This window comes from Biomphalaria glabrata, chromosome 7, assembly GCF_947242115.1.
Source record: "Biomphalaria glabrata chromosome 7, xgBioGlab47.1, whole genome shotgun sequence".
Lineage (NCBI taxonomy): Eukaryota > Metazoa > Mollusca > Gastropoda > Planorbidae > Biomphalaria > Biomphalaria glabrata.
This window is the reverse complement of record NC_074717.1, coordinates 12,811,081-12,824,000: the sequence shown is the minus strand read 5'-3', so window position 1 is coordinate 12,824,000 and position 12,920 is coordinate 12,811,081. Positions and strand designations below refer to the sequence as shown.

The window sequence follows — 12,920 nt, the reverse complement described above, 5'->3', positions numbered from 1 at the left end:
TCTGTCTGTCTCTCTCTCTCGTTCAATTTCAAAGATATTCCAATTTTTCAGATGCTCCAAATGAATGATCTAAGAGTAAAAAAAAAAAAGACTCAAACTCAAATCCTACCTGTATTCTAGGTGTAACAGTCCTGGGAGATTGGGTTTGCGGTGGCGTCTTCATTCTCCTGATCGTTTGCTTGGTCAAACTGACATGATGAAATCTGAGGACAAATGTAAAATAGGTCTCAACTAGTTTCGACCAAATCAAATTACATCACTTAATTTAAAAAATAAACAGTTACAATTTTTTAAAATTCTCGATTAAATTAAAAGCAAAGATTTATTTTCCAAAGGGAAGTCTTGAAAATAAAAACGTGAATCATAACAAAGTTGTTTAAGTAATTTCTTTGATAAAGTAACAAGGTTGTTTAAGTCAGGAGTAAACAAGTAAGTAACAATGTTGTTGAAGCAACAGTTGATGTAGAAGTAACTGTTACATGCGAGTAACGGGTTTGTGTAAGTTACGAGGTTATTAAAGTTTTTTTGTTGGCTTTTTTTTTTCGGTTACGCGCGATGAGAATCTTTTCATAAAGTTGTATGTCTTGCTTGAGAAGGGAAGACAACAGTTTCCTAATGATGTAATCATTCTTAAATAGCACAGATAATGAGATTTCGACATTAACTCAAGGTTTTCTTATGTTGAAAGAGAAATAAGCCAGCCTAGGGTTAGAGTTAAGGTTAGAGTTAGAGTTATGGTTAGAGTTATGGTTTGTGAGCTCAATTCGGCGAAAAGAAAATCTGAATCGACCACTGGCGGACAATGGTTATGCTTGTCATGGATTTGGCAAAATATGTAGGTCACAGCTTGGGCTGCGTAGCCACTGGAAATACTGCATTCCTCAATAATCTTCGAACTCGAAGACAAGCCTTATTATTATTATAAAAAAGAATAAAAAAAATAAAGATAAAAAAAAAATCTTTTTTTTTCCAAAGAAAATAATTCCATTATGCAATCTAAAGTATAAAACATATATGTTTTCTTTTAACTGAAGAAGCTACTGTCTCATAATTTGTAAAATTTAATAGTATTTTTATTTGTTTGAACATTTCTTGTACATTTTACATATACATATACATATACATATATATATATATATATATATATATATATATATATATATATATATATATATATATATATATATATATATATATATGTATAAGCAATACAGAAAATACACCAAAAATTATTTTTATTTGTTAACATATTTGCAGTGGCGTAGCTAGCCATGTGCGAGTGATGCGGGCCGCACGGAGCATCACGTGGTTTAGGGGCATCAAACTAAGTATAAATGTTCTCAATAAAATCATCGCATTGAACATACATGAACAAAGACAAAGTACTGAATTTTAAATGTTTTACTAGAAATTAATTTACTTACTTACTTAATTAATCTCCTATGTTTTTCTTTAATTAAACGTAAGCTGTTAACCAGCTTGAATAAGTTTACTAGATTTATTTAAATCTCTGAAGGCAATGCACTTTTACACGCTCACGCACATTTTGTTACTCCATTGTTCAGTACTCTGGTTTCACCTAGATCTAGAGCTTATAAATAAATGCCTAAGACTCTAAAACATCACAAAACTGGATCAATTTATTCAAATGGTTGAGGTTACGTTGTCATGGATAAAAAAAAAGGGTACAGATTCTGTAGCCTTTCATTGACATCATCTTAATTCATTATCTACTCGAACCATTCTCTAAGCTTGGCTGGAATTCGGGCTGAAGCTGAAATCTATTCAGTTAAATTTTTCGATACACTGGACCGTTTACACACTTGTATCGACTTCAACACACCGCTAGGACGTCCTATTGAGTTTTAATTTTTAAAATTTTGCCTAGAAAACATTAGAAAAGGCGACAAACATGTGCAAGTGAAAACATTTGAAAAGGAGACAAACATATGCAAGTGAAAACACGCCAATAGGGAAGAAAAAAATCTATGCATAAAATTATGTAAATAAAATGTTTGTAAAATGTTTTCCATGTTTCGGATGTTCCTTCAGAGTTGAAGATAATTTACTTCCTAGTCCAAACCTTCAGCAGGACGACGTGGGATGGGAGCGGGCAGGGCATGAAACCAGCACCATTGAGACAACCGAATGACAGACCATTCTATATTAGATTTAATTGTAGAGTTCTGATGTAAATACTGTTTATTTACAGAATGCGCCAAAGCATGGGCGTAGCCAGAATTTTTTTTCGGGGGGGGGGGGGGGTTTGGAGGGTGGATTTTTTTCTCCACCCCCCCGCGAAAATGTGTTTTTATATGTATTTATGTGTGTGTGCCTACATAATCTTTATTACATTCTGACCCTTCATTCTTTCGGAAGACAATTAATGTGCCCCAGAATAGGTTCTTCCATGAGTTAGTGGAAAAATTGTAGATTCCCAGCCATTAGTAGCAATGGGGTCTGGGGGAGCGCTAGGAGCTCCCCCAGCGCGGGGCGAAGCCCAGCCGCCAAGCACTATTTCTGATATTGAAAGCCAACAAAATGAATATTCTGAGGTATCTACAGTGCATTTTCCTGCTATTAAAAATTTCTATTTTAAAATCCTAATGTGCTATTCTTACTGACTTAGATCCTCCCGCGTCGTTCGGCGCATTTGCCGTCAAGCTGTTTCCATAAAATTGTAGACTCCCCGACATTACTAACAAAGGGGTCTGTGGGAGCGCTAGGAGCTCCCCATCGCGGGGCGAAGCCAAGCACTATTTCTGGTATTGAAAGCCAACAAAATGCATATTCTGAGGTATCTACACTGCATTTTCCTGCTATTAAAAAGTTTTATTTCAAAAACCTAATGTGCTATTCTTACTGACTTAGACCCTCCCACGCCGTTCGGAGCATTAGCCATCAAGCAGTTTCCATAAAAATCTGTCACTGGTAATGTTTGAAGCCTCTTCCCACCTGCTCCGAGGACCTCCATGAATGAGTTGCGTCAAGTTGTACTAGGATATCATTGCAACTCTTCTTGTGCGTAATTCATTTTGTCGGAGAACATTTCCCGCAAACCTCATGCGTCGCTCTCTCACAATCTTACTAAGGGGTCGACTACCAGTTCGGCATAGAATTTCCTTGATTTAGACCCGATCTCTATAACTGACTCCTAAAATCTGTCTTAGCCATCTTTGTTGAGCCACATTTAGTGTTTTTCAATTTCGGCAGATGACTATTCACTGCAGTTTATTAAAGGAGCCCTGCCACTGGTAAAAATGTGTAACCTCTCTTGAATACGCTCTTGGAATTAAGTGACTGTAGTTTGCTTTAGATTTTATATCGAAAAGAGAAGTTTTATCGTCAAAATAATCTGTTGGGGATTTTCCACCTCAAAATGCTCTGTAGGGGGATCTTAAACTCAAAACCATCTGGAGGGGTTTTAAACTTTTAAAAAAGCCATCTGTAGAAGAGGGGTTGAAACTCAAAACCCCCGATTGGATTGGCTACGCTCAAATAATTTTAGCGTGTAATTTGCTTTTTTTTTTAATATTGAAGAGGTTATTTTAACATCAAACCCCTCTGAATGGGGGTTTAAACTCAAAACCCCTTTTGGCAACGCTCATAGTATTTTGAGTGCGTAATTTGCTTTTTTTCTTACACTGAAGATGTATTTTTTAGCCTCAAACCCCCCTGGCGGGGGATTTAAACTCAAAACCCCTTTGGCTACGCTCATAGATTTAAGAGTGAGTAATTTGCTTTTATTTATATTGAAGAGGTACTTTTAAGCTTCAAACTTCACTGGAGGGGAGTTTAAACTCAAAACCCCTTTGACAACACTCATAACATTTTGAGTGTATAATTTGCTTTGTTTTTAATATTAAAGAGGTATTTTTTTACCTTCAAACCCCGCTGAAGTGGGATTTAAACTCAAAACTGAGTCAAAAGCCATTTAGCTACGCTCATAACATTTTGAGTGCGTAATTAGTTTTTTTTTTATGTTGAAGATGGGGTTTATCGTAAATTTTAGAGGGGGTTTTAAAATCAAAATCTTTCTTAACTGTGCTCTTGGAAATAGGGGATTTTCGTTTGCATTTTTTTTTTGTTTTATAGAAGAGGGGGAGTTAACTGCAAAAAAACCAGTAAACTCGAACCCCTCTGGTAGGTGTTTTAAACTCGAACCCCCCCCCCCTGAAAGGGGTTTTTAAAACTCGACCCCCCCCCCGGTAGGGGGTTTTAAACTCAAAACCCCTTTGGTTGTGCTGGGGCAAGTGATGGTTTAGTATTAAAATCTCACCTAAAATAAACAAAATCAAAGCAAAAAATCAATCACTAAATTCCGATTCCCCCCCCCCGGGGGGGGGTATTTCATTTCGGGGGGGGGGGGTTTGTCGGGGGGGGGGGTGAACCCCAAACCCCCCCCCCCCCCCTGGCTACGCCCATGCGCCAAAGTCATTACGCATTTATTAATTTCGAAATCATTGTAATGGAGTGAATTTGTGGTCATTTGATACAGGAGTTCTCCTTCTTTAACTGGGTGTCAATTTCAACTTATTAACTCCAAATCCCTTTTTTATTTACCCTCAAAATGGCGACTCCTCAGCAGAAACCATTTTGTGTACTTGAGTTTGCGAAAAAAAAAAAAGCCATTGTTACAGTACAGCGACTTTTTTCCAGTGAGGGTATGTTAAAGTCAGAGGTTTTGTTCCGCCGTTGCCAATAAATATCAATAACATAAAAGATGAAATAACAGCTGAAATCAACACAATGGACGGGGATATCCTGAAGCACATTTGGGAGGAATTTTCTTATCGGTTTGATATTGTCCGTGCCGCCAGCGGTGGTCACATTGAGCACTTTTAAGCATGAAAAATAAAAACTTGAAGGTACGGTATATACAACACTTGTGACCTGCTAGGGATCACTTGTTTTTTCTTTGAAATATAGCGCAATGGTTTTGGCGTATTCTTTCTGAATCACCCTGTACAGCGTCCCAGATGAATGACATATTTTTTTTATACTTTCACGATATTGAACCTTTCATAATTCTCCCTTAATGCCTAAAAGAAGAAAACAACGCACTTAAGTAGTTCTAAAGCTCAGCCTGTTCAAGATCTAGCAACCGCCCCCTTTTCCTTTTTCAAAACACCTACCTTTTGAACTGAGCCGGCCCTAACAATTGAGAGGCCTTATGAGAAACAGATTGGGCGGGGCCTAGTCTGGGTAGGTATAAGGATAATAAGTAAAAATTAATATTTTGTATTAGAAAATAAATTCGTCTTTTCATTTTATTAATTTTTTTTTACTAAATACGAATCCATTGCAGCCCTCTGATGATCACATCTACTGTTTCACCTTGCAGGTCTTTACCCATAAAGTTGACTTGGAAGAGAACGCCATGCCATAACAGAAGTGACGCTAAGACTTTGTACTGTTTCAATAATTCGTACAGTGTTTCTACTTCACTCTTAATTATCGCATCATTAGTCTCTTCAGCTAATTAATTAGTCACACATTTCAGGCAATTGATAACGAAATGCTTTGACACTATCTATTCTACATTCCCAACGTGTTTTATACAGAGGTTTTACAGACAGATTGGAAGCATGCTTATTCACCCTCTAACATCTCTTGCAAATGCTGAAAAGATAGTGTACTCGCGTTGTATAGTTCCAAAAAAGGTGAACACATCAGGGCATATTTTGACCATGTCTGCTACCACAAGATTGTAGTTTTGTCATGCACATGGAGTAAAAAATGCTCTGGAGATTTCCAGGAGTTCCTTTAAAATCAGGAGGCTGCAGGAACCCTGTTATAAGTTATAATGTTTAATTTAATCATTTACGCCTAGAATTAGCGCGTGGCCTATGAAAGTGCGAGGCCCACTGCGGCCTAGGTCCGACCCTCTTTTAAATTCTCACCTATGTTTTATTGTTTTAAAAAAATGCCTCTGATGGATGTTAGATACAGACATGTTATTAGCCCACAACATCTCTAACAGATCAATAAAATCTATGAAAAGTTTTCAACAAGGGCAAGTAAGCAATACACAAGCAAGAAAATCGAGGGTTTGTTGATTTTAGACGAAGTGTTGCATTTTTTTAAAAGACAAACCAGTAGGTCATTTTACACAAGGTCATTTTACATTAGTTTTTTGGCCTGTTTTATATCCACTAAGCGCTCTAGATACATTAAGCAATGTAACTTAACTAAATGAACCTCTATGATATGTGTGACATATGTCCAGATTAATAATCAATTTAATGTTTCTCATTTATACTTTTTATACTTTCATTCTTCCAGTAGAAAGCAACATTTTGAAATAATGAGAGGGAGGAAACAAAATATACAGTTATAAAGATCTTTGAGCAGATGTGAATGGTATCCCTTGTTTCCCTTGGCTAAGTGAGCAGTTTTCACTTTCTCTACTAAAGATCAAGTCTAGCTGAATACCTAGGTCCATATTTTTTTAAATTTAAATTCTACTAACAACTCTGTTGTATTGAAATCTACAAACGAAATATTTGCTGTACTGGTCAATAGTAAAGGGCAATCACTAACAACGATGCAATCCACCCATTCTTATAGTCACAACGTTCAATGATTCCTGTAGTATTTTTAAATATTTCTCTTGTTTATTGTGTACTGTCATTGGGAAGTGAGAATATTTTTCTATTACAATCATATACGGAGGTAGCTTGTTTATAATAAATGTCAAGGTCAATGTTGTTTAATTGTATTAACCATAAAAAACATGTTTTATTTCACGGTACAACATTAATTATCTAATAGAACTAAAAATAGGAAAGGAATAAAGGATTCGGGTTCTTTCCTGTTTATCGGAGAAGCTTATTTAAGAATATAAATACAATGGAAGATATTAACATTTCATTATCTCGTGTGTTTTATCTTTTTATAATATTTATGTATAGAATTTTTGTTTCGTTAAGTATTTCTTCCTATAAACACGATCTCTGTCTTCTATTGGATCATCAGATTTAACTGAGGAAAATACCAAGAAATATTCAACACACGATTCTATGTGCAGCGAAACCTCCTGTGTACTTCGTATATATAACATACTAAGAAAGAAAGGCTCTATAGACTGTGAACCATTGGCCACGCCGCGCCCTGTGCATGTCGCATGCTTTAGTGATGGCGCTCTTATGGATAAGTGGCGGTGCATTGTAGGAATACGAATGACTTCCTCGGGAGGTTCAGCCTCAAGTCTCATCACATCAGGGGGGAACCGTTTGTAGATCAATGTGTCTTGATCTTGCAATAAGACTCGAACGGAAGTGTTTGTTGAAGGGTCTATCTCTCAATGTCCCCACAGCTCTTTATGGAATCTTTATGAAAAAAATCTACAGAATTAGCACTTTTTTTATAAAGCTAATATCAACTCACTCCGCCTGTCTGTCTTGTAAACATTTTGTATCACGTGATTTCTTCCACACCCAATCTCGGATCAAGCTGAGCATTTGCACGATTATTTCTTTTACCTGACAACACAAAAATCAATAAGAAAAATTAAACCAATTTGTTAATTAGCTATTGGTAATTAATTATTTTGTTAGGTGTCTCGGACAAAGAAAAGAAATTGTACTTGACTGAAGTAGTGCTATACGCTAAATTAGTCCCCTTTATAGGTCGTCGTCTTAGTAAACACAAACATGAAATACGACAAGACCATAGAAACAATAGATAACTATACAATGTTCTATGTTCATCAGAATTTCACTAGCGGAGTGGTTATCATGTCGGCTTGAGGAGGCTTGAGGCATGAGTTCGAATTCAAGTCGTTTCCCCCTTTTTTTTATAAATGCTTTTTTTGTGTTAGTCTAGATCTATTACAAATTTAATATCATGACTGATCCAAACTAATTGATACAAGTATGCTTAATAGAAGCTTTGCTATGTTTTTAAAAGTATTTTTATATTAATTTATTATTTTCTATTTATTATGGAATACATTTTTTACATCAAACACAACTCCTTTCAAATTGTTGACAACATCATTGGTGTTAGATGGCTTTGTCTATCGCATAGATATTCTTGTTAATGTTTGTCGTTGATGGAATAGCGCTGAGAGAACTGGACATTTGACATGTTCATGTATTTTCAACTGACGTGTCTACAGTGGAAATCAAGTTTTGTCTGGAGCAGAATTCTGGCAGGCGTGGCTAGCTGCTGATAAAAAGTCTGACTGGGGAACTTAGGGAGAGAGATGGAGAGAAAGAAAGGGAGAGGGAGAGACGGAAAGAAAGAAAGTGAGATTAAAAGAGAGAACCTGAGAGAAATAGGGAGAGAGAGAGAGAGAGAGAAATAGTCGCTAGTTTTGTTTGAATCTTCTGTATCTAGTGTGTGGGGCAGTTTTTCTCGACCTATTGGCTTCAAAGTACCCAGAAGTACCCTTCTTTCTTTTCATGTTAACCTATCTCCACCCTATTCAGATGATTAAAAAAAAAAAAAAAAAAAATATAACATTTTACAGAACATGCAACTGAAACTATAATGTACAACAAATCTGTTTTGAACTAAATGAATTATAATAGAATTTTTTTTTCTGAGATTAACGGTTAACTAATTGCTAATGTGTCAAATATAATCATTCACATTGATTAGGCCAGACATGCCCAAACTACAGCCCGCGGGCTATATCTGGCCTATGACGCAGGGCTATCTGTACTCCCGAAACATCAGCCCGTACATTAAACCGTGGAGCACCGATGCCCAACCTTTGTGGGCCGGAAAACAGATATATTTACCAAGCGTGTGTCGCAGGCCGATTCAAGAGTTTTCTTCCTTGTTTCATTCCGATCACTTGCATTGTGGTCAAAGGTTTTAAATGGGCAGCACAGTGATTTAAGGGCCGCATATGGCTCGTGGGCAGTAACCTGGGCATCGATGCATTAGATGATTAGAAGAGTGGTTGCATCGGACATCGGACTTACTCTCTTTTTGTCATTAGATGATTAGAAGAGTGGTTGCATCGGACATCGGACTTACTCTCTTTTTGTCATTAGATGATTAGAAGAGTGGTTGCATCGGACATCGGACTTACTCTCTTTTTGTCATTAGATGATTAGAAGAGTGGTTGCATCGGACATCGGACTTACTCTCTTTTTGTCATTAGATGATTAGAAGAGTGGTTGCATCGGACATCGGACTTACTCTCTTTTTGTCATTAGATGATTAGAAGAGTGGTTGCATCGGACATCGGACTTACTCTCTTTTTGTCATTAGATGATGCAGCCATGTGTCGTACATTTTAAATGAACAAAAAAAAAATGTAGGTTCTAACCCGGTGGGTCCGACTTAGTTGTTCACGACGAGAAATGTCCTTCTCTCAGTAAAGTCGTTCAAAAAATACATTAATTCATTCATTCCAACAGTCATTGGTTGTGAATATCAAATAAGTCAGATTTGAAAAAAGGTCTTTTTTTTCTTTGATTTCACATAGAAACAAGTTTTTTTTAAAGTTATCTTCCCTTACCTTTATAAAACAAAAATAATTAATTATGACTAATTTTCTGATTGATTTATGTGTTGCCATTGCCAATAAATAATTGTGCAAATTTTCAACTTGATCGGAAAATGTGACTGGGAGAAATAACGTGTTAAAGATTCCACCCAGACAGACAGACAGAGGGAGTGACTTAATATAAGCTTTGTTCTATAAATAAAATTGAGGACTTACGGATCATGCGTGAAATCAGAAATGACTGCACAACTTGGTGGAAAAGAAAAGATTCTGGACGACAATTCAGACTGGGAGAATTTGATTGGGTACCTCTTGATAGGTGATCTCCCCTGACACCTGTTTCACGAATCACGTCATTGGTCGATTTTTTTTTCTTCCAGATTTGTGGAGAACTCATCAGTGAGTCTCTAGTACTCATTTTCTCACCCCCTTCTTCCCTCCTTTCTCTCCTTCTCTCTCTCTTTCTTTCTCTCTCTTTCTTTCTCTCTCTCTTTCTCTCTCTCTCTCTTTCTTTCTCTCTCTTTCTCTCTCTCTTTCTCTCTCTCTTTTTCTCTCTCTTTCTCTTTCTCTTTTTCTCTCTCTTTCTCTCTCTTTCTTTCTCTCTCTCTGTCTCTCTTTCTTTCTCTGTCTCTCTTTCTTTCTCTCCCTCTCTCTTTCTCTCTCGTTCTCTTTCTCTCATTGTGTCAGAGTGCCCTGTGACAGTGAGAGTATGTATGAGAAAAAGACAGAAAAAAAAGAAAGAAAAGAGAGAAAAGAGAAGGAGATGGAAGAGGGATAAAAAGAGAAAAAGGTAAGAAAAAGGGACAGGTAGCAATTATAATAGAGAAAAAGAGAGTAAAGAGAGAGAAAAAGGAAAAAAGAGAGGAAGAGCAAATAAGAGAAAAATAGAGATTAAAAAAGGAAAAAGAAAGAGAGAAAGAAGAGGGGAAAAAAGAAGGAGCGGATAAGAGAAAGAAAGAAAGAGAATGGGAGTGAGAAAAAAAAAGAAAAAAAGTTAGTAGATAAATAAGATAAGACTAAGACATTTCTTTACAATTGAAGATTTTAGGACCGACAGACGTCTTGAAGAACTGCTGAAATTCACGACTAACAGGGTTGCTACCTTGTGACCACTGTGACTACAGCCTGAAGCACTAACCACACAGTCAAGCAACCGACCTCTTCAAGGTTACGGAGGGAATTTAGATCAAATCACCGTTTCATATTGAAAAGAACATTTAAAAGTAAAAAAGAACAAAGGAATGTCACTGTGATATTGTTAGCGCCCTAGCGGCGTCTGGGTGGAATGTCGCTGTGATATTGTTAGCGCCCTAAAGGCGTCTGGGTGGAAGATACGCGTTACAACAAATGACTAAATGAACGAGTCAAATCGAAGAGGCTCCTGATGAGGTTAAAGTTGCCATCGCCAGCGGTCAGCGTTGGTCAGTTGTCTCTACGACAGGCTTGATGGACGACTAGATGAGCTATATTGGATATTCATCAGGAAAGAGAATGAGCCCCATTTCCCGTTGAGACAGGATGTCATTGACCGAGATCTTGTGATACCTAGAAGGGCAAGTAGAGGGTGCCCAGTGTCTTGAGTACCAGTATTTTGAGTATCCAGTGTCCTGAGTACCAGTATCTTGAGTACCAGTTTTTGAGAACAAAGTGTTATCGAGTACCTAGTTTACTTTAGTACATGGAGTCTTGAGTACGTAGGGCTCTTGGGTACCTAGTGGTGTTTTAAGTGCTTGATATTTGGGTTGTCAAAGATTACAGTTTAGAATCGTTTAGTTGTCCTAATATTGCTTTGATGAAATCGAAATGAATATCTTAATCGCTTCATTGATTTATAAATGAATACTTTATCTGTGGCTTAATATACATAATTTTTTACGGTAAATAGTTTAAAATGTAAATAATTGTGTGCCAGTAAATTGTCAATTCTAGAAATTTGTTTATTTCACTTTTCAGTCAAGTGCAATTTCTTTCCCTTGTTCGATACCAAAACAAAATAATTAATAACCAATTGTAATTAACTAATTGGTGAATTTTTGCTTTTCCTATTCTTTTTGTCAACTCGACGTTTAAATCTAGGTTACTGACAATTATTGAACCCAAGTAGGTAAATTCCTGCACCACTGAAAGGGTGTTGTTCCCAATATGTATCACAGGTATTTCTGCGACGTCTTGTGCCAGGATTTAGGTCTTGGAGAGACTTACTGTAAGGCTAAATTCTTGACAAGCAGCTGCCAAGGCATTCATTAGCTTCTGTAGACCTCTTTGTGAGATACGAGTGCCGCGTCATCGGCGAACATCATCTCCCTAATCAAGATACGTCTTTTCGTTTTGGCTTTAAGACGTGGCAGGTTAAAGAGCCTTCCATCGGATTTGCTATGGATATATATTCCGTCTTCCAGGGATTTAAAAGCACTGGTTAGTACGACTGAGAAGAAGTTGCCAAATAGTATTGGAGCCAGTACACATCCTTGTTTTTACACCGCTCTTGATGGAGAATGACCTGGAGTAAGAACTTTCAAACTGTACAGTGCCCTGCATATTTTCGTTAAAAGCAGTTTACCCCCGTTGTGGTGGAATAAGTCCGCCGATCGGTCCGTTTGCACTTCCCGATGGGGACGATGGCCTGCGACTCCTAGGGGTAAAGTCTTAGAGCCACAACGTGGTAAATATTTTGTTGGTATTATATAGGCACATAGACAGGCACAAGCAAAACGTAAAGCTTAATGATTTCGTAAAAGAACAAATATTTAATAAAGATTAATTGAGAGGAAATACAATCAGTGAGTGAGGGGGGGGGATGTACAGGAAGATTTATGATAACGTTTAAGATAATATCATCACTGGGATATTGCTCATAAAGATTCGTGTATGGTTTGCTTATTCGGCTGTCTCTCACTTATCTGCTATGCAAGGTTCTCCTTCGGGGTGGGGTAAGTTGAAGCTCCGTTGTGTTTTAGCCAGTTGTTGGTGCCCTGCAGGTAGGCAGGCGCTAGTGTGAGGAATATGAGGATGCCACGCGGTGGGCTTACTCCTGCGGTAGTTGCAGACCGGTCCTGGGACGTCAGCCTGGAATGCCTTCGGTTCGGTTTGAGGGTGATGAGTGACTCACCCTCAACGGGAATGTGTGGAGAGCTGCTGAGGTCTGCCTTCAGGCAACAAAACACGCCAGCCCTGGTGTAGGAGGCTATGAAATGAGACATGAGAGGAGCCTGAATTATTAAACCATACGGGCTGGTTGGCGAGGGGCGCATCCTTGATAGGAGCGTCTCCCTCAGGCTAACTAAGATACTTGTCAACAACATTTTACTAGGTCTAGTAATAATTGCTGTACAAATAATACAATAATAATAATACAAATACAAATATAAATGTACAAGGCAGGGGCATGAATGAGGAGGGAAACAGGGGGACCATATTACAGGGTTGTAGCCCCTGTGACCTCATTGACCCACAG

General features: G+C 37.6%; 1 protein-coding gene across 1 annotated transcript in view; it reads right to left on the bottom strand.

Moving 5' to 3' along the window:
- LOC106052312 (cyclic nucleotide-gated cation channel beta-1-like) overlaps nucleotides 1–12,920 on the bottom strand; it is a 205,236-nt gene that overhangs the window by 179,492 nt on the left and 12,824 nt on the right. Inside the window, exon 2 of the mRNA XM_056034769.1 lies at nucleotides 110–203. Within this exon, the coding sequence (XP_055890744.1) occupies nucleotides 110–163 (54 nt within the window). The 5' untranslated portion in view covers nucleotides 164–203. The remainder of the gene's footprint in view (nucleotides 1–109; nucleotides 204–12,920) is intronic.